At 40.3% G+C, this 23190-nt stretch overlaps 1 protein-coding gene across 8 annotated transcripts in view; it reads right to left on the reverse strand.

Moving 5' to 3' along the window:
* Positions 1 to 373: 373 nt before the first annotated feature.
* The window catches only part of LOC146473529 (uncharacterized), a 33965-nt gene continuing 11148 nt past the window's right edge, over positions 374 to 23190 (reverse strand). For 2 of the 8 annotated variants that reach the window (XM_085118187.1, XM_085118192.1), the window contains 2 exons: positions 5203 to 5360; positions 374 to 4362 (listed from right to left, as the gene is read on the reverse strand). In XM_085118187.1, the coding sequence (XP_084974313.1) occupies positions 3134 to 4362; positions 5203 to 5360 (1387 nt within the window). In that variant the 3' untranslated portion in view covers positions 374 to 3133. Of the gene's footprint in view, positions 4363 to 5202; positions 5361 to 7389; positions 10181 to 11640; positions 11831 to 11888; positions 13087 to 17172; positions 17772 to 18927; positions 19299 to 22538; positions 23181 to 23190 lie in introns of those variants that run through there. The other 6 variants (XM_085118189.1, XM_085118191.1, XM_085118188.1 and 3 more) reach the window with 6 other exon arrangements.

Raw genomic sequence — 23190 nt, forward strand, 5'->3', positions numbered from 1 at the left:
ATTTAAAAAAATCGCGAAGAAGTCCACGTGGTTCTTGCAAGGTCACCCATTGGATTCTTCTTAGGGTCATCACTTTTTCTAACTTGCAAAAGGTGAAAAAAATATCCGCCATCTTGATGTGGGCGTCAATAAAAGTTGCCCGGAACGACCGACCGTTTTTTCCTTTCAGATGGAAGGCACTGAGGTGAGATTTTCCTTCCCAGGGCCTTCACTTCTTTGAGCTCCGGGAACAAAGCGGACTTGATACGGGAATTACATCCCCTTCATTCCGGAATCAGAACGAATGGGATTTTCACTATGACAGGGGAGCGGAACCAAAACAGAAAAATTTAATTGTTACTCCAAGAGGAACAAAGAAGTAAAAATTACAGCGTCGACGTTCAAATTTTACTCTTCAAATTTTTATTTTTTACATTGATCTGATTCTTTATATAATAAATAACTTTAATAAAGCTGAATCTTATTAAAAACTATCATTTCGCTTCATTTCGTACGTAGAATTGCATGTGCATCATTACCGTCTGGCATGAAATAAACTCCCGCAAGAGAATATCAGGCAAAAGCCAAAGAAGAATGTTAACAAACTCGTTAATAATTCAAGAAGAGCAAAAATCACTAACGCGAAGGAGGTTTGAAACTGTGGTGTTAATTATCACAAAATTTTCTGTGAATTTCTCCAAGAACTATTAATGGTTTGACAGCCTATATCAAACACTCGAAAGTGTGTTTGATACAATTTCCAAACACCTCGAAGTAGGATTTAAAAAAATGCATGCTGCACCTCCTTTTTTCAACCGACTTCCAGGTGTTTAAAAATCGGATGAAGCACTTTCGCTCGTGTTGGATACATTCCGTAAAGCGTGAAGAATTTGCGAGAGATTGGGCTTACGAATTGAAACAGGGATCAGTGAGGATAGAATTGTTGACATTCGGGTGAATATTTCAGCAGTGGAATAAAATTTTGCGGAGAATATCAGTACGGATACTAACTTTGGCGGGATTATATAATAAACAAGAATTTCATGCCACACGGTATACTAATGTCTGGAGCAGAAGAATAGTCGGCATCTACTTTTCTGGTCAAATTATCCTATATTGCAAACATTCGTGTAAAGAGAATGTAGAAATTGGCCACCACGAGGAAACATCTCGATTAAATGAGAAATTCACAAAACTTGAACCTTAACTTCAAGTGACATAGGAGACAAGGAAGGAGATGTTATTATGAAAAAGAAACAAAAGAAAAAGAAAAACACCTACGTGTTTAAATCCCTGTCTACGTCCCCTGCAATCAGCTTCCCCTTCATCGAACTTGGAACAAACAAACTCTCTTACTTACTACAAACCGCGCAAATCTAGCAAGCTCGCTAGCATTTGGGCAGCCTGTCCCAATCGTTCACAGCAATTTGTAAGAGAGATAATATTGAAGAAGGCAAAAGTCATCCCGAGGGGCCGGGGCAAAAGAAGAAAACTGCGTCCTTTCCCCTCCCTACCCCACAACACTAGAGTTTGCAAGGCAACACTTAAACTCGACCCAGTCTTAATCCACTCGTTGACGACCTTTCGATCCAAGTCCGCGCTCGAAGTTCACGAGTAAAACAGCGCCACGCGCCCATTTCTCAAAACTCCCAAGGAGTTTTCGGGCCTGACGAGTATTTTTCAAATGAATTTTCTATCGATTGGTGGTAGTTCGATGTGTTTCTTAATATTATCTTTTCAACATTGCATTTAACTTTTAAAATTACTCTGAATCAAATTTTCTGGTTAACATTGCACACGGAGAATGGCTTTCTGGGAGTTTGGAGTCAGGATTGCAGTCGACTGAGAAAACGAGGGAAACAACACCAGGAAAGGGTATTCTCATACCCAAATCTCCCACGGTCACATTTCGAAATCTGTAATGAGATCTGGTTACGAGTTTAGGGGAGGAGGTTACTCTTCTCGGAGGGTACACCACGGAAAGGAGTGACTAATATCGGGTGATAAAGCACGACAACGTTTACTTTGCTGTATGGATCTGTCAAAGTATCATTTATAAATTACCCTCCCACACTATTACTGATATTTAGTCAACATGATATTCGCATCCCTATCATTTTTCCGTTTATCTCAATTAAAGAAAGCAATTAAAATTTGCATTGAAGCTTTCATCGCAATTCTGAGTGTGAATTTAAAACTCAGTATTACGTATGCTCAAGATATTAAAACAAGGATATTAAAATGATGAAAAAAAAAAAGGTTTTTAACGATGAAACGAGAACGAGAGTTGACGAGAGGTCGAATTCATGACCGAGCTCAGCTTCCGAGAGAGACCGCTTTGTTGGGATTCCGAGAGTATTTTGATAAGGAAGCCTCCAGCCAGCGAGGGGAATGGGGACGAAAATACCTAATATAGTAAGCTCTATAGGCTCTTCTCTTCTAAAACGTGAGAGCGGGACCAGCTTGGGAATCGGAGGGAGCTTGGGTATCAGTGCGAAGTCTGAGCGAAGGCTGATGTTTTTCCTCGCACCCGTCTAACTGAGCTGGGAAGAAGTCAACGACTAGGGACGAGGCAGTCTGCAAGCTAACCAGCAGCTCGATTATCTGCCAACGCTCTTGCGTTTCCATCGAGCTTAAACTGACCTCGTCAACGTTCGTTCTCGTCCAGGCTTACAGATTGGTTTTTCTGTTGCAAAAAAACAAAATTAACGTAGAGCAGACTCCCGCCATTTTGAACCACTCCTTTCTCGAACATAACCCTGTGTCCTTAAATACATATTGTTATAGAATATAAAATGATTTGCTATCTTTTACCTCGCAACTCCAATTTCCTCGAGCAGAAACCTATTCCACTGGATACTATCGTGACGGCGTTTCACTGCCGACTTTTTGGAGGGATTGTTCGCGAGGTGGCAAGGTTTTGGGAACAGATCTGCACGGAGAATGCAGGCAAATATTGGCTTTCGCGCGCGCCAAAACTTTTCTCTCGAACGAAGAATACCGCCAAGTAGGCAGGCCGCAACAATCTCTAACCTCTTTTTTCTGCGAAAGTTGTTGTCTTGAGTGTTCAAGATGGCGGAGGTCTACTGCTACTACTACTAATACTGAAGTATGCAATGAAATCAACAATCCCATCACAATGAAACCGCCTTTGTCACGTGATATACTTACACTTATCACCGAAAGTACTGTGTTCTAAGGAATGGAAATTCAGTCCCAGCGCTGTTTTACTGAAACTGCTGTCAGATAAGACCAGAAAGTCACACTCCGATAGAAGAAAGTGATCAAGTAACACGCCCTGCATTCCCTCAAAAGAGGGCTCGAGTACATTAATATGCTCCACTTTTACCGACAGAGACACCACCTTGTCCGGGTACGTTCTCAACGCATATTTTTTCACCTCGTTATTGTCGGTTGCCAAGAACCATTTGATGTGTCCTCGGCTAAAATTTGAGTTCCCCAAAATGGCTTTTTCGAGCTTCTTGGCGCAGGTGAAGAAGTTTTTAAAATTAGCAGTTCTTTCATCTAAAGATCCCGGGTGAAAGGAACTCGCATCGCCCATCCTGATGTGAATCCCAATTCGCGGCACGCCCGGTTTGAAATTCAGCGATTCTCGAGCTACTGACAAAGTTCTCTCAAACGTGGGAGTTCTTTCGAAAAGGAAATCAAACGCGCAGCCCACGAGCGAGTAGCGATGGCCTCGCACTTTCACCCCGATCTCGTTTGCCAAGCGTTCGGCGAACTTATGCTGTCGAAAACTCGGTGCAAAATACCACAAACTCGTGACGATTTCCACCGGGGAGTCTAAGTAGGATTCGAGGTCTGTGCCCTCGACCCAGCTGCGAAAGAGGTTAAAATTGATCGGAGATCTTTGCGAATCTTTGCTGACCAACTCGTGATCGCCTTTGCCCCAGTAATGGTAATTCTTCTTCAGATGTCCAAGCTTAGAAATCGGAAAATTCCACTGGATGTTTCTGGGTTGAAGGTAGTCGCCAATCGGAGCAGTGGTGTTCCAGTCTATGAGGAAAGCCCGTCCCGTTATAACAGCCAGATAGAAGAGCGATGTAATGGCACCCAAACGATTCCCGTAGCCACCGCAGCCGTACTTTTTACCGCCGCAAAAATATACAAGGTACTTGGGCGGTCGCCGATTGTTTATGATGTCGTCGTGGAGTTTAATGTAGTCCTCTTGCCATTTTGTCCCGCAAAGAAGCGACCTTTGCTTCGTGTACTTCTTTGTCGCGGACTCTTTGTCGTTGCCAAATGAACTCAGCACTCGACCTAGTTTTGAAGTTTTCTTTACAGGTCTTGGAAGTCCACCAAAGGTTAAATCACTGTTTGTAATAACAACATCCGGCGGTATATAGTTTGGTAAACGTAAGCCTATAATAAACAAACAAACAAATGCCATACATAAGTTTTAGCAAATGCCTGTTGATTCACAGTGACTAACACCAGCTTAACAGCTAATGTGATTTCCTAGCCTTAAGTTTCTCCACTGCTTTAAGAAGACAGAAAACATGAGCTGCCAGTAGCTAAAAGCACTTATACAAACAGACGTACTTCGTTTTTGTTTTTACCGGTAAACTGACCTTGGATGTAAGAAATATATATATGGCCACTTTCACAGGCTAACCATTGATATAGCGCGTACCATTTTCGGAGTGAATATTTTTCCAGGATTTTACAGCATCATCTTTTAGAATGGCGCTTTCGTTTTACAGACTGGCCGGTATGGCCGGCCAGTTCTGGCTAAGGTTTTTCGTTCTGCCCACGAACTACTGCTCGAGTTTCACTTATTCCATGCAGAAACACGGCATGGAGGTGAGAAGCAGACTAGATTTTGCATAGGATGAAGCCAATCTGTAGCTGGTGCTTTCATTGTGCTAGGTTTGAGGTAAAGAAAACGTCAGTATGTAACGTCTAAGGCAATAAATTCAAACCTTGAGAATGATGTATTATTCAGTGAGTGACACAGGCAAACTGGGAAAAAGGAAGTCCGAGTGTTCCTATCAGGGGTCGAACCTAAGACCTTCCGATTACTAGTTCGGATGCTCTACCACTGAGCTACAGGAGACTCGTGGGAGTTAAGGCCATTAAACTGGGATATGAGACAAACATCCTGCATACCGTTAAACCTTGTTTAACAAAACAGTCTGGCTTTAAACATGTTCTAGCTTTGGTGTGAACAGAGCATAAGTTAGTTAATACAAACACACTTACCACGGTCAGACACCAACAGAAAATTTCCTTCGTACGTTATTATGAACACAGAGCACATTGCTATGAGAAGGAAAAGCAATCGCAATTTTCTGGCATGACTCATCACTCGCCTCATCTCCCCACAGTACAGTGCACAGACCACAAGAACGCGATAGATTCTGCAATAGAAAAGACATACAGATATCTTCATTAGACAAGTGGGAAACTATTGCCAAATATCACTTCGACTTTTCACTCCTAAAAATATTGAAGCAAATATTCAGAAAACATTTCCACTTGCAGAAGAGCAGGATTTAATAATGGCAACTTATTCTTGCTCTTCAGCTACACTTTACGATTTCCTTCATGGAATCACCTTGTGCAGCGTAATTGAAAGCAACGTAAAAATGTACTGCTCAGTAGCTTAATTTCATTTGAATGGTAACGCTCAAGGATTCCATCCAGAGTCTCAAAACTTTAGATCATCGTTGTACACAATAAACAGTGCCACAGGAAGGAACTGAGCTCTCAGCTGAATGTTGCAATTAAGGAAGTCAACCACACAAGCAGACGTTAGGACACATTCTGGTCAAGCCGAATAGTTAAGGTCAGTTAATTGTTGTCTGCTGTAAACATTGTCAAAAAGGCTAAAGCAGCTGTGATCATACGCGCTTTCATCTACTTGCACTGAACAACTTCTAAACAAATACATACATTTTTAATGGTCTAACAACTTTAGAGGGCGACAGTTAAACTAGTTTGTCACACCTGAGAATGTCAGTTCGCATTTGTAAAATAAACATGTTCAAGCTCATGACTGAAGTGCAGCGCTTTTCAAACACCTTTAATTTGAAAGGTCACACTAAATTATTACTAAAGCAATGAACACGACTCAAGAATTCACAATTATAGGAGGAACAGGTTCAAGCGAGACACAGACAACTTTCCCAGGAAATCTTTCGATAGGATTTTAACACTTTTAAGCTTTCGCTGTAGAATATCACAAGTTTCCAAACGCTACTGACATATTTTCCTTATAAAGCCCCTGACGTTTTATCACATTTTGTCACGTACACACAACTTTGGCGGGGCACTCTGTCATCTATTTTTAGCAGCACTTTGAAAATCCAAAGGACCTTTTTTTTTATCAACAAGAGCCAGAAAAATAATGGCCAGATGCTCTTTAAAGCGGCTCTTCTAGCGCACGGAAACTATCCATGGATGCTTCTGGCTACGGATGATCAAGATAAAAGTGGATATCAACTTGAGAAAGCCGGACCGCTGTTTTCCAGCTCTTCCCTTGCGTCTTGTATAAAATTTGGAATAATTATTTTTGGCTCGTTTGTTTTTTGAAAAATCACTTCATTTTAGTAGTGATCCAGGAGCAAGGTGTTTAAAAATAAATTTAGCCATTTTTGGTGATCAAAAAACCGGAGAATCCCCATGCCACTGCCCCTTTCACCCTTTCAGCCCTAATGATATCAGCACGTACATTCTCCTTAGTCTTCTTCATAACTTTCTCATGTTACTAGTTGGGAGAATGCGTTTTTCAAAACATCAATACTTGTTATCTTTTGGTGATCAATTTCTTTTTCTCCTGAACTGTATGTTTGCGTAAGTAGAGAAATTGCAAGGAGAAATTGGACAACCTCGCTCCAAGGCTCCTCTCTCTCCTCCCTTGAGAGGGCCCTGGGAACAAGGTTAGAAATTGGACACTGCTGACGTACAACTCAATTTACCGACAAGAATGGGATGTGCACTCTATGTCCGACGTTTAGGTGATTTACATTTATCAAGGTAAATTTAAATTTTAATGTAGACTAAGTAACGAAAATTCATAGACACTGCTGCAACTTAATAATTTATCTAAAATTATTAAAAGGCCAAGTCTGAGATTATTGTTTTTTAAAACGGTGAAGAAATATTTTCGCTACTCAGATAAATTACAGACATTTGTATATTTGCCCGTCTCCATACAAACGTCTCGAAAATTCATGGACTAAACGGAAATATATCGTCATTATTTCAACAGACAAAACTTGCTCTTTCCAGCAGTATAGTACCCACAGATGTTTAATACACGGCTGGCCTAGATTAAATCTTAAGGTGCTCTTTCCTGCATTGTCAGATAATTGTTTTAAATTACCTGGACTACATTAAAATTTAAAATTAACATGATAAAGGAGCATACAAAGTGAACCGTCTTACTTGATATCTGTGAGGTTACTGGGCTGTTTTACGGCGATTTGAGCCAGTTTTTGCGGGGCTTGAGTTACATTGGACGCGAACGGCTTAAACAGAAGGTATATTTTGGACCTCAGACTAGCTTCATGAACAAACTCACGTGCTTCGCGCGAGGAAAACACATCAGTTGAGTTTGATAAGTTTGTGTCCCCTCGACACAAAAGGACATTCGAGACTACAGCAAAACAGCGCGTTTCCATGTACAGCGAAGTTTCGTTGGAAACTGAACCACAATGACGTCAAGTTTCAAGAATGTCATGTCTTAATCCGAACTTGCTTTCCGATCCTCGGCTCTGAAGGTAGATAAAGGCTTTATTATCCCAAAATATTTTAATTTCGTTAACTGGGGTTAGGTTTTAATTGTGGTTCTATTATCACTCCAGATTTGATTGTTGTAACAGTGCCTAATTTCTTTGTATTGGCTGCTTTTCTTTGTATCCCTCAACAATACTTACGAACCGCAAGCCGGAAGCTAAGGCAAAAGATTACCTTCGTCTACAGCTCTTGAGCAGGCGGGCTGATATCCGAGTTAAAAAGATTTGTCAACATTCCAAAGACTCCAAATAGCTGTGCGTACGCGGAAAACATCACACAGATATCGAATGTTGCAAAAACCCGAAGAAAGAAGCAAAATAAATGGCGACGAAAACACCGAAAATCGTTTTGGGAAGGAGAGTTGGCAGTTTAAACGTTTCTGACTGATTTCTAGAAGCGCACAAAGTCCTGCACTACCGGCTCCAAAAAAATGCAAGATTTTATTCTCCAAAATAAAACAACGCAATAGCGAAACTCAGTAAAATGCACCTTAGACGATGGAACCTCTATTGGGAAAAGAACCTGTTTCCTCTAATGTACTGTAGACAGTAATTTATCACTGAATATTTATCGAACCTCGGATTGTGCCCAAAACAAATCGATCTTTCCTCAGAATAATGTCGTATTCAGTAATCTAATGCAGACTATCGGCCGAGGTAGATTTCTCGAAGAGAAATCCCTTTAGTTGAAAACAAGTGTAAATTCTAGCGCTGAAGCAGCACTTAATGGGGACAGTAGTACGTATAAGACATTGTAAAATTTTTAACTGAGTTAACTCCTATTCTTTGTCCATTTTGAGAAATGACCACAAAGAGACAGATACATCACTAATCAATTAAGTTTAGAGTAAGTTTATGTACAGTTAACAGGGAAAAAGGACAACGCCACATTTGCTGCTAAACGGTAGATAACATGCATGCGAAGGTGCAAGACATAGCCCCATTGAAAAAGATACATCACTAATTAAATAAGTTAAGTGTATGTACAATTAAGACAGGGAATTAAAACGCCAATCTGGCTGCTGTACAGTTTGGATGTTTAAATAGAAGAAAGATCCTCGCACTTAGTACGCAACTTAAGCAGTTGCGTAAAGAAAGCGTGAAAAAAATTCAGGCTTGAACGGGATTCGAACCCATGACCTTTGCGATGCCGGTGCAGTGCTCTACCAACTGAGCTATCAAGCCAACTGGGAGCTGGTCATATTGTGTTCATAATATACCCGTGAAGGATGAATAAATGAACAGGAATGTATGAAACATATATTTGAACTGCGGATGAATGATTAAATAGAAGAAAGATCCTTGCAGTTAGTATGCAACTTGAGCAGTTGCGAAAAGAAAGACTGAAAAAATTTGTTGTTGAACAGCTTTTTCACTGTGCTAGTTTTCGCTGCGCTTTCGCCTCTCTGGTACAGTATCTTATACTCTATCTATGAGAAGTATATTACTTGAAGACAAAACTATTGTCTTCGAAAACCGTCGTACTTCAAGTAATTGCTACAGGTCATTTGGAGTTCCTGTCGTTTTGCAAAACAATATTTGCTTCCCTCGAGGGAGGGAATACGACCGCACCGCTAAATAGCTTTTATCGGAATACTGACACGCAGGATTTTATCTAAAGGGACTTGTGGAGATCAAGAAGGTAAAGAGCTGACGTTGGTTCAAATCGACCCTAATCACATTAAACAATTATGTTCCCGAGATTTGAAATTGGGTTCGAATAGGAAAAGGCTTAAAAAATATGACATTGGCCCCTTTTGGATTATCATCTACACCTCAAAACAGAGATAACCTTTTCGTGGTAAAGTTCAATTGACGATGGGAAATATGACGCGAGCGAACCGAGACCAGCACGAACGAGCTACGTGCGACGACATCATTTGTCTACTTGAAGTGTTTTTCAGTGCAATAACATTGTTGTTCTGGTTTGGATTGCTTAATTAGCAAATGAAAATTAGTGATTTCATTAATCACAAAACATTATCACGCTGTTATCTTGCAGAAAGAGGTTGGACAGGAAAAGGCTTTAGACAATGCACTGTCCGGAATTTGACAAAAGAGCATATATCTGAACGATATTCCTTTGGCGCTCGAATTAAGAAGGCTTGAATTTGCGGTATTAAACTGTTCACCTCAAATACTTCAAAGTAATTTCGCAATGCTACTGCGTGTTTACCTTGAGATTTGATCAGAATAAAAAACATTGGCATAACCATTAATGATTTCACTTGTCAAATAATCTTGACAACGTTATCTAAAAGGTTCTGCAGGGTCAATTTTGTTCTGTGCAAACAAGATCTCATGTAAAATCCAGCTTGCTTTGTAAAGTTGTACATAGCGCTTTCGAACAAAAACGCCAAGGTTTGTTTTGTTGTTGTCTGTCGCCGCTGGATGGAGAAAGACGCAGACATTTTTGTTACCAACCCACTGCAGCTTCGTAAGGGCGATCGGAAACATAGCCTGTTTTCAATCTTTTTGCTTTTTTTTTCGAATTAACTTCGATCAAACAGCGTAATTCTTATAAGCCTCGTAGTGCTTTATTAAAATCGTTAATGAAATTGAAATCTGTCGAGAGGACCCTCCATTGTTACTTTTCATTACGCTATCCAAAATGGTTCTGAATTTTGATGTTTCAATGAAACCCTAAAATGAGATCATTTAAATTCAACTATCGAGCAGCATATTCCTGTGGGATTGTTTGAGTTCCAGTATTTCAAAATGTCATTCGAGATACTATGGTCGAGAGCAAAAAAAAATTTGGAACAGAAGACCACAATGTATCACAACAAACAAAGGAAACGCCTAGATGTACAATTGGTACACCGACGTTGGGTGTCTTTCCCGTAAAGATTTCCGCCCATTTTGCGGATGAAAATTGAAGGTCTTGGACCTCCTTTTTGACACTATTAGCCACAAGGACTGCAACAACATCCCTGTGATTTGTGGCAGATTCATTTGTTATCTTAGCAAACAGGAAAACTACAGGTGACGTCTAGGCCTAGAGGAAATGAAAATAAACACGATCTAGACATCACAATCTCCAAATCACGCAAATATTGACGGAAACCCACAACAAAGGGTCAACCAATGTCAAAAAACGGACCGTTGCTAACTCAAGTACAATCTAAAAACCGCAACACTATCAATAAAGCCGAAAAATTTGCCCGGTTCTCGCCTTCAAAAGCTGAGAATTGGCTCAACGAATACCGCATCTTAAAAGATGTAAACTGGGAAAACACAAAGCCTAACCTCTTTTAACGGTCGACGCTTTCCAAGATGTATAAAATGAGTACACGTTGTGTGCCTCGGGCTCTTTCTCGTGAAGATTTCCACCCAATTATACGGCTAGTCATTTTACTTTGGACTACAACAAAATCGCTGCGGTTTGTCACGAGCATATGCGAAAGATTCATTTGTTTTCTGAGGAAACAGGAAATCTATAGCTGACGTCTCGGTCTACAAAGGCAAAAATCACTGCAAAAATCGGACCGGTCCGGTACTAACTTAAATTTAATCTCAAACACAATACTACCAACAAGGGCGAATAATCCGCCCAGTTCTCGTCCTGAAGAGTTGAGGATTGGGTTAACGAATACCGCGTCTTACAAGATGCACGCTGAGAATATACAAAGTCTAACCTCTTATAAGATCACGGTCGACGCTTCCCAAGTGCAATTAATTAGCAACTAGTCACTCACTTGCGATCATAATTTCGGCCGCGAACGAGTTTAATAAGAGGCTATTATCACCAAGACTATCTCAAGATAAAACTCACACTTTGTTACAAACTGTAGTTTATGATTAGAACGCAAACGCAGTTTGAACTTGGCAGAGGAAAAAATCAATCTGGTACAGCCAAACCTCGATCCTAGTGCCAATAATTAAACAAATGAACCCATACCTTTCTTGCTTCAATCTTTCCCTGTCAGGTTTCGTTCCGCGATAATTTAACACTGATCCATCAACGGATCCCTTAGTTTGAAAGCACTTGTTCCAGACGCATAGAACAAGTAATCGTAATTGAAGTTCGAGAATGCTAGTGTCTCGTGGTCTGAATAGAACGCCTGCTGGTTTACGTTCTACACCATGTACCATGCACCTTCAAGGCATGCAAATGTATACGATTTCCAGCTGATAACAATATATTACCTATGTGATTCGACCTTGGAGTCCCAATGAACCAGTACGAAAATCGACGGGAATCCTTTTATCTTTTCAAGTTCCCTACATGCAGCGAGGCTAATTGTGCTTACTCGCTCTTTCTTCGCTCAAAGTAATCCTGCACGTTGCGTCACCTAGCGAAGATAAGCAGTTGCTTTCGTACGAAAACGTAATCTGGTGCTAATACATCGAAATGATTTCCTGGGGCCAAGGGGTGAGAATAAATAGAGGATGAACGACTAATCTGCCATTGGAGGCCGAAGGTCAAAGAGAGATTGGGAAATTTGTCCTTAAGAAAGCACTACTGGGCCTGAGAAAACAAAGGTTTAAGGCTTAAGTGAAAATCCGCGAACTAGTCACCCTAGATATGAGCTATCACTGTCACCTTCGAATTCTACCACGCAACACAAACAAATCCATTTAATCCTCACACGTCAGCAGCATTAAACTTCTCCTTACAACATCGATGCATTGTCATTACGACAAGTATGGAGAATAAGGAGAAAAGTCACTTAGTTAAGTCCCACATGACAATAGAAAAGAAATCAAACGAGAGGGAACAGGAAAAGGGATTGTTGACGACGGGGATTGGTCGAAAAGAATCAGTACTCATATATAGAGTGATTTTTAAACGAGTGTCGTAAACCCAAATCAAAGTAATTACTGTGGCCAATCATGAGAGATGTAAACAGCGCAATGAACCAATCAGAACTCGCAGCAAATACATGTAACCGGCACCAAGCGCGGGAAAACGCGTGCGGCCAAGGCACGATTGGTCTTGGTTTGATTCTCATTGGTTGAGAAAGCGGCGCGAGTTTTACCAACCAATCACAGATCGTAGCAAAGCAAAACCAAAGCAATTACCAAATTACTTTGATTCGAGGATCAATTGGAAACTGCTCTAAAGCTGCTTGATGAAAACAAGCCACAAAGCACTACTATCTCCACTGAATCGAGAGATTCTAACTTGATTAACAGCAACTTCTCCAAAGAAAAACCATACACTGCATAACAAACAGTTTCACAGGAAACTACTGTCCAACAGCTTTCATTTGAATGGTCACACTCGAGGACTTTCATCTTGAGACGCAAAAGTTAGAAGCACCTTCTAGAGCATAACAAACAGACCAAATGGAAAACGCTGCTCAACAGTTTTTAAGAGAATGGTTTCACTCAAGGATTTCATCCACAAAAGGATTGAACCATACTGGCAGAACGATGAAAACGATGCCTTCTTTCCCTGAGTAGTATGCGAAAGAGTAGCGAAATTTAAAACTATGCATTGACAGGTAATGACATGTATAGATGCCTGTTGGGAGACAGATTAATATTATAACCATAGGGAAGCTTTCTAAATGTTTGTAACTGTACCACATGCAAGAAGCCTTTTATTGCAAAAATCCAGTCACCACTAGGCTATCAGATCCAGTTACATTTTGAATTTGCATTCTCCACTTCAAGAGCTAATTTTGAAACACAATGAATCCAACATTGCTATAATTAACTTAAAATTTTGTCCAAGGATTAGTAATGCAGTAGAATAAGCCGAGAGGAAATTCCTGGCAAAACGCACAACCAAAAGAACACATTACGCATATGAAACATTAGTGTGAATGGACCGATTATTCTAGCAACGTAGGGGTTATTTTGATTGCCTCTGGCTTACCAGGGCTTGACACCAACACTCACCCACTTACCACTGGAGAGTAAATGTTTCCCACTGGAAAGGAAAAAGACGAAAATGAACCAACATACTTGCCACTTCTGGAAAGTACATTTCAGGCTGTTACTTGAGAAGAACAATTTTGACTGATTTTATGCTGTGTTTAGAGAATGAAGTGGTTTGAAGGCTGGCATTTCTAACAACAATCTGCAACTCACTCCCAAAGCTTTGTTATTATTATTGTTATTAGAGACTGATCCTGCAAAATATGTTGGAGAGTAAAGTTTTGAAATGGAAAGTAAATTTTGAAATTTACTTTTCAAAGTGGAAAGCGATGTCAAAAGTTAGTGTCAAGCCCTGCTTATCTTTGAGGTATAAAGAGGAACAATGTTTTGTTTCATGTATGTGAATGGGGCACTATTTCAAGGGTAAAAATTGGTATGTGAAAGGTACGGAGTTAAATCCCGACCAGAGCCCCTCCCCATACGAAACAGAACAGAACAGTTCGTTATCAATATAGGCTAGCTGCTGCTTTTACATAAATGCGGAAATTACAAGGGAGTTTCAGTTTTCTTGTGGTTGAATGAAAACAAATTGGGCATGACATGCCACAATGATTGCCCGGTTTGTTGTATATCTCGGTTAATTGCCTGATTACAGGAGTCTGTCTATCTCACCGCATTATCCCAACAATCATGTGTCTCGGATTTCCATGAGAGCGTATTGACTTAACGATTTATTGATGTAATTATCGCAAAACTATTAAATAAACGAAACAGTGTACCACCTGCAGGAAAATCCAATTTGTTTTTCTATAATTAAAAAATATCGTGCTTTTAGCGTGAAACATATACTCTTGTCAAACGATAAAGTACGGCCACTAAATTGAACTGGAGCTACTTCTTGTCATCCCTTTGTGAAACAAAACTATCCTACAGCAACGAAAAACTGGTTTCTAAGCCAAGATACTGAACAATTCAAGAAAATATACGTGGGCAGATCGAACACCTGGTTGCACAAAATTGTAAAATTTTAAGATTACTTTAAAATCGCACGAGACCGTATTTATTTTAGATAATAGTCTGTACCGACGGAGAAAATCCAATAAGCTTGACTTAAAAATAAATGTTGGGTTTGTTTTCGGAGCACACGCCTATTTTTGTCGCCTTTTTCTTTAGAACTGTCGCTAAAAAGACGGGAAAAGGATCAAACAACGATAACTAATTGCCTGCTGCTTGGTCGCTAAAGAAAATAACATTAAACAACTTTATATTTTTTTTCAACATGGAGGTTTGCTAAGTGCATCCGGGACGCCAAGCATGACCCTTTCAATTCATGTCAAAAGGCGTTCAATCCTAAGCTGATAATTATTCCAAATTACGCTTGACAAGATAACAGCGACCTCAAAGAGCTCTGTTCAATAGCTTTCGATTGAATGGTCAACGTTTCAAGATTATCATCCAGACACACAAAAAAGATAATCACCTGAGTCTAGTAAAAAAAAAGGTGGAAGTAAGCAGCACCAAGTATTGCTAAGTAGCTTTCATCTTAATGGTCAAACTTTAGGATTTCATTGACAGAGGAACCATCTTGTACAGCATAATAACCAGCACCACAGCAAAGTACTGCTCGGTAGCTTTCATCTAAATGGTCAACCTTCAGGATCTCTCAAACCTTGTACACCCAAAACCTTGACCCAAACCTTGTACACCAAACTAGCAGCACCACAGGAAAGTATTGCCCAGTAGCTTTGATTTGAATGGTCACACTTTAGGATTTCATCCACACACTCAAAAGTAAGAACCACCTTGTACAACATAATAAACAGCACCACAGGAACGTACTGCTCAGTAGCTTTCATTTGAATGGTCACACTTTAGGATTTCATCCACAGACTCAAAAGTAAGAACCACCTTGTACAACGGAACCACAAGAAAGTACTGTCGAATAGCTTTCACCTCAATGGTTCCATTTTTTTGGGTTTCTGCTAAGAATAGCAAAGTCGAAACCATCCTATGTGGTAATAAAGAAAGAAAGACGGTTTTAATGACTTTAGACACATTGAGAAATTAGAGGCAATAAACCTATCACAGCCTTTATAAAAAAAAGCAAGGCGGATTTCAACGATATTTCAAAAGGCACGACCTTTCTTCTCCTGATTATCACAATGATTATAAAATTTTGAATTTGAGAAGTGCGCACTTTTAATACCCTCACGCGTGCTTCAGCCACGGAGCATGTTTCCGAAAACTCGCGTTCTACTGATGCACAAATCTTGAGAATATTTTGTGCACCGAAAACACATGAAATGGAGATTAATGTTCAAGTCGAAAAAATATAACAATCAATGACCCAAACTAGTTTACTATGTCAAAATGGAGCCAAGTTCAGCCGTCGGGGTTATGTAATGAGGGAGACAGCCGAAAGGGGTAAATATTTGGGGGGATTAGAGCTGGGAGACTACTCACAGGTGGCCTTACTTTCTCCGGTTCCAAACCTCTGGTATTTCATTTCCGAACTTACCTTGTATGGAAAAGCATATACTTTAGGCTTCAAACCAAACGCCTTTATCGCTTTGGGTGAACTTTACAAAGAAACGATCCAACGTTGTTCATACAATATGTGATGGTTAGCCCGGATGTTGGATGAACATTTTTTGACCGTTTAGGCCGGCCGCCGGTTTAAGCCTATTATCGCTAATCTAACATGTAATTTAGTCAACCAAACCCACAGGTTAGTTTAATTCTAAAGGCTAACCACCCGGGCGCTGTTCTCTCTTCCAAAGATCGTTTTAGGCTTCTAAACTGTTCACGTTTTAATTAATACTGCATGGTCAAGGCAAAACTAATCCTGGATTAATTAGCATGATCGTGCTCTCACCAACTGGCAGGGGAAAGGGAAAAAATAGTAAGACTTGCTATCTTAGCACATTTAAGGAATTTTTCAATAGACACCACTTAAATTTCCATCATTATCACAATTTGATTGTTTTCTTATGACTGTCTGACTGGGTTTTTTTTTTTTTTCAGAGACAATTTTTAAAAACAGCAGAAAGAGAAAACCAGTGTATGTCCCTGACATTCTGCACCGTAATAAAATGGCAGAAACAAACACTGTCTTAAGAATGATTAGTAACTCGGTAATTTCGCAATTCCCGCTGGCATCTTGAAAAATCTAGAAGCTATGGCTTTCATCAACGTATAAAATTCCAATAAGAATACGAGCGACATAATTACAAAGGAATCAAATTACCTCCACTGGAAAGTGATCTAGAAACAACGCCACAAAGACAAGCTAGAATCTCAACACGAAAGACGTTTTAAGCTTCATTTGGACTTGACTTTTTGCCCTTCTCGCGTCTTTAACGCACTTGTGTCGAAAATTATTTTCGGATTATGAAAAGTGCGTCAATACCGCAGAAAAATATCGTGTCGAGGATAAAGGACTTTCTTTTCCTTTCTCACTGTGTGAAAATCCCCTGTTTTAATCCGGCACGGATCGATTCCTTATTTCTGAATAAGATTAGAAAGATTAGATTTTGAGAAATACGCTCACAAGTAATCATAAAAATCAGCTGGCTGACAAACTAATTCTTCCAACGCGACTTACAGCCAATGTATGATGAGCAGCATGGAGAATTTCACGGTTGAGCCTGTGAGCTTTTGATCTGTGCTGTCTTCCCTCCTTTCAGTTCTGCTGTAAAGAGCGTTTTTGATTTCTCGTCGACACAAAGGCTGCCAACTTAAGATGGAACACTATTAAGGAAGAATCTTCGGTAACATTATAATTGTCAGCTGATAAGCGACCACTATACACAATAGTCACGCCCAGCCGATAAAAAAATCATTTGGTCAATTTGAAAACGTTTTATTGCGACAGACTGTCTACTCAGCGCGTGAAATCGAAAGCGAATGTCTATGAACCTACGAACCGCGTCAGTACAAGAGCCTTGAATGATGAATGTCATCTTCGCATCGGTGACTACGATTTTGAAACGAATTGAAAACATGTAGGCTGGAATGTTGTAATTGCACCAAAATACTGTAACTCGAAGAACACATTTTACAATAGAAACGTTCACAGACTCAAAAGAAAAAAAACTTTGGACTTGACAGCTGGAAATTTCGGATTCAAGATACAGCAAGTACCAGGCAAAGCATAAGGGCACATTGTACCACAGGAATGTATTATTCGATAGCTCAATTGAACCAGTTTGTACAGGAATGTTTTCAACAGTAGCTTTCTTACTCTTACAAATCATTGGCAGTGGTGAATGATTCAACTTAACGATCCCAATTCACAACACAAACGATCGAACTTGAGATAGGAATTTAAAAACAATAACGAGTCATACGTGCCAATGTTAAAACATGATCACGAAAATGAACTGCAATTCTATAACTAAATAAACATACCACGTTTATCCTAACTTATTTTCCGGGTTTAAATTTAAAATACATAAGTCAAAACACACAGCTAGTTTTAAAATAACAATGAATGCTGTTTTTAAAGTGTATTAACGAACTGTTTGTTGGTCACCTTCTCCTTTTCTTTACCCGATGCCCTAGAATCTATAATCACAGTATAAGCTAATCCTTTGCGTGACCTAACAGAAGATAAACATTGATATACATACGGAGGTAACAAACTATAAACACAGATTAGAAAGCTGCAACAGCCTCATAATATTCAATAATAAACACTACAAAAAAAAACAAAGATGCTAAAATAGCCTCGAGTGACTGATCATTAATATAATTTTGAAAGAATAACAAACAGAACGAAAGCTGGGAAGAACTGCTCGATAGCTCAAGTTTCATTTGTCCATAGATCGGTAATACACACAACGAAGGAGAGTGATGTTCGGTGGCTTCGTTCGAATGGTTTCATCGTGGAATTGGCTCTACCAAGAGCGAAAAGGAACGTCTGAAGCGTTAAGCTGAAAAGATGTGCATTTAATGGATAATGGTCGGAGCTTCGGCCACAGATATTTCCGTCTTGTCCACCATAACAAACAGTACCACAGGAAAGTAAAGCTATACAGGTTTCGTCGGAACAGTAACCAAGAGAATTTCATCTACAGATTCCACGGTTAGAAACACCTTGCACGGAATAACAAGCAGTACGAAAACAGAAAGAACTGCTCAGAATCTTTCTTTTGAATGGTCATGCTATCAGCTTTCACTCACAGCTACTCTACATTACAATAAAATCAGCAGGGTAAAGTGCTACTCAGAAGCTTGCATTTGTGTGGAATACTGAAGGATTTCATCACAGCAACAAACGTTAAAACAACAGACATGCAAACGCTAGAAAAACACGAACGAGGAGAGGGAAAATAATTTAAAAACTGTTTAGTCATACCTACTTGGTTCCGTGCTCTCGAGTTTTCCCAAAGATAGATCTGAAGACAGAAAACTGCTTGAAATTCCGAACGCAAACTTTTAACTGGAAAGATTCTATCGTCGCAGTAGGCTCTAAACATGCAAGCTTTTTTTGTCCCTAAGCGAAAATTATGCTAAGGTTTAGTAGATAATCCGGTAAATACGCTGCGTTTCCGTCTGATCACGTGAGGTGGTAATTCCAAATATAAAACAAAGAGGAAAAGTTGCATGTAAAACCATCGGAAAGGCATGAATATGCAAAGAGGAAGGAAACGCACCTTAAGCCGCATCAATATTAACATGAAAAAAATAATTAATCCGCAAAAATTTCTCCTTAACAGGCGCTGTGCGGGTAAAGACCAACACGCTCGAATTTTTACCTCCACTTTTCGCTTTCTTTCAAAAAAAGACTTCCACTGTTTGCTTTAGCAACTGTAGTTCGCCTGTTTGCGCGGCGGGCATTTAGCTGTCCCTAAGTTAGAAGAGTATACACTATGAGTCTGATACATGAAAAGCCTGGTTTTAGGGTAATCGCACATCTTGTGAGCAGGTTCTTCGTGTGGTTCTAGGCTTCGATGGCGGCATTTCTGTCCCCCACAAAGAAGTCTGCACGCTGAAAAATTCGTGGGGTCTACATGTACATCTTTCAATGTCAGGTTAGGGGGGTAATTGGGTGGTTAACAAGCCAGGAGAAAACACCAAGAAGGCTTGTAGAAAATTTATTTTTAGCGCCTCGACTTTGCTTGCTCCGTTCCCCATAATGCGAGCGCTTCAAAAAATACTAAAAATTTCACAACAAAATATGTACGGCAAGACAAATGGAAGATGTCAAAGCTGAGTTGTCTTCTTCGTCTCCATTCGGACGCAAATCAATACACGTCTCTGTTCATCGATGATAGACCGCAAACAGTACTTGCTTTCTTCAAAGCCAGCGAGAAACGCAATCTCAGAAGGTGAGGGGGAGGGGGGTGGTGTGAGGTGGACGTGCCTCCTGTACGTGCCTATTTGAGAACAGGTGTGTGTAGTACCACAGGGATGATATACCGCGCTCCGCTCGCCCGGCTTGCCGATTTTCCTTTTCGTCCTTTACCCCACTTGAAAGCCTTGTCCGGCACAGGCTAGCTTTTTAGCTGTGTATGGTGTAGATTTGAAGACCATTATGGTTTGTTTCGCTGAGCAGTGTGAAACATGGCATAGATCGAGACATTTCGGTCCATGAATACAGAATAGAACTATCAGTTTCAGTGACTATGTAGGCCTGAGGGTACAGGTTTTTACCATTTTAGTCCTAAATCAGGTATAGAGTTTCAACACTTCTGTCTGAAATAGCGTGTGTTTCGTCTACGGCTCTGACTGAGAAAGGGTATACAGATGTTTCCTGTTTTAGTTTGAAAAAAAGAGAAACCTTTTCTGGGGTAAGGTCTCAATGGAATATTATTGAGAGCTGTTGGAAGCACATCCCCACCCAACTGAATCCAAAGGGTCCCCCCAGCAGATAAAAAGCGCAAAAGGTGATTCCCGCCCTCAACAGCAACGCAGAAACACTAACTATATCATGATTTTGGTCGCGCGAGCAAAATAAGACCTAAGGGAATTTGGCGAAACGGGAGAGGAATAGCGCGCGAATAAATGAACTACTGTCAACAGTTCTTGCCCAGACACGAAACTCCAAACACGAAAATACGAGAATGAAAACAAAACACTTACCAATTAAAGGATTAGACACACTCAACGTCACATGCACAAGGCCGTCTAGTCTATGTTCCGAAGACAAATTCGCTGGACCGTGCATCGGTCCACACATCGGTTCTTGAATTATGTTGATATGTTGAGAAAGCGTTTCAGAAAACAAGAGATATGTTGCGTAACAGCCGCAGATTTGGGAACGAATAGGCAAAGTAACGCAAGGGAAAAGGAGCGGGGGAGAGAGCCCAAACATTCAAACAGAGTGCTCTTCAAGGCGCGTCGTACCTTTCTTTCACATACGTGTTTTCGTTTTCCACCATCCGCTTGCCTGCTAGCAAGTGGGCTAATGTATAAATATATATATATAAACAGAGGCAAAAGTTGGCTTCTATTATTGCAAAATTCGTGCTGGTTTCCAAAAAAATATGCGGAGGCAAAACTTTCGCCGTTAATGATATTTTGATAACTGCGAAATTTGCGTTTCTATGGCATACAGAGTTACTAATTTGCCAAAATGTACTCCTCTCTATAGAATATTAAGCTTATAACCGACGGCAAAATTTTTTTATTTATCAAAGGATCGCTTCAGGAGCCAAGCAGAATAGGAAGGAGCCCCTAAGGGAAGCTAACATGCTCGCAGACTCTATTTCCCTTAAATGTTTAGTCTATAAACCGAACACTGAAAACAGCTCGAGAGAAATATCCGGTTGGAACTTTCAAGTCCAAAAATGACTGAAAATCAACCGTAGAGTCTGAGCATCAGAGCATTGCTTCCATTGTGATGGAGTTAATTGTATAAACCACGCCGCGTGACCGTTAAAGCTATTGAACAAATAATACACGTTTTTTTTTTCTTCACTTTTTGAATAGCGGTGAAAAGGTTCAACGCACCAGGGTCACCCTACAGCTGAGCACGAATGCATGTTAGCTATAAACGACTTTTTTTCCCACGATCGTTACTCATAAACAACTTAAAGCGGACCAATCAAAACTGTCGGTTGATGGCTCTCGATTTTTTATGTAAAGCGACTTATTACACAACAATTGTACTACAATGACACAGCACTAGTCAAAAATTATAGTATCACTATCCAATGTTTTGAGAGGCTGCGCTGCGATCGGAGTTTGAAATACAAAAGGCTAGCTAGAAGCAAGGAAATTAAACTGAAGCGCTGCAAAGAGCCGAAATGTCCCAAATTAGATGATTCTGACACGTCTGCAGTTATTTTAAAGCTTAGTATGTTCGGAATGACAAACTACAATATGAGAAAAGGGCACCCTTAACTTACACTTTAATTCACCGAGAGCCCTTGAAACAGAATGCAAGCTATGAGCTGAATTCATCAGGCGCATTACTCACGAACAAGATTGTCATTTTTTTTTTTTTTTTTTTTTGAGAGAGAAAAGGTGTTCGTTATAGCGACTAATGATTTCGTGGGTAATGATGAGGTCATGTATCCGCTTAACCACGTTTTAAAAACTATGAATATTTGTAACGGGGGAGGGTCGGTGGTTTTGGCCATTAAAATACCGCAACTTGTGCAATAGGGTGACGCGGAAAGGCTTTAAAAATCACCCAACTCCGTTTCCTCGTCACGAATCCGCCTACAGTGATCAACGCTGATCAACGGTTCTGGCTCATAAACTTGTAAATATTCTCGAAACAAGAGGGGCTTATGAGTGACTCGACAAACAATGTTTAGTATGATGGCAAGAAATCAATCAATCCGGAGCGACAACAAACGTGCGAGCTAAAAGCTTCACTGATTATCGGCGATGATAAACGAACGTTGATAATGTTATCAGCCAGCACGCACAAAACCAACCAAAATGTCCACAGCGACAACAAAAAGCGCTCGTATCAAATCAGCTGCAGATCTAGTAACCTAACACGGGAAATATTACCTTCTCAATCGGGCGATAAATCTGATATCAACTGAGTCGATCGCTCTCGCTCACTCCGTCTCCAAGGCGTTCAACTAGAAGACGAAGAATTCGCCAGCACCAGCGTGTTTTTTCTCAACTTGTCTCAGCTCTTTCGTGTGTGTTCACATCACCAGGACGAACAGACTTCACTGGCCGGGCAAGAGGTCACTGCCTAACCTCGTCGCTAACAGAGAGAATCACTCGAAGAATGCAAACCCGAGATTTGTTCAGGTATAGAGTTGCCCGAAGCCTGGAGTTTGTAAAGAGAATCACGTCGAGTTCGGCCAACAACTCTGCTTAGTGTTTCAGTGAAAATAAAAAAACAAATCGTCTTTGAACACGCTCACCAAAGCAGACGACGTAACAGAAGCAAAAGTCGCAAACCGGGCTGTAAACCGTTCGGTTACAGGCGGGGCATAACTTCAAACGAGAACAGCCAACCCTAAACACACGCACGATTCCTTTGTCTGTAGAGGAAGTCTCTGTAAGATCGGAAACGGCCTAATTCCTGTCAAAACAGTGTCGGTTTGTGCTGAGTTCTTCACCACTGTTGCCAACGTATTTCGCTAATAGTTCACTCTGCTCAATAATGGTTATATAATAACGACAAACGCGAAGATCTCGGAACAAC

This window comes from Pavona decussata, unplaced genomic scaffold, assembly GCF_977016875.1.
Source record: "Pavona decussata unplaced genomic scaffold, jaPavDecu1.1 SCAFFOLD_93, whole genome shotgun sequence".
Classification (NCBI taxonomy): Eukaryota; Metazoa; Cnidaria; class Anthozoa; order Scleractinia; family Agariciidae; genus Pavona; species Pavona decussata.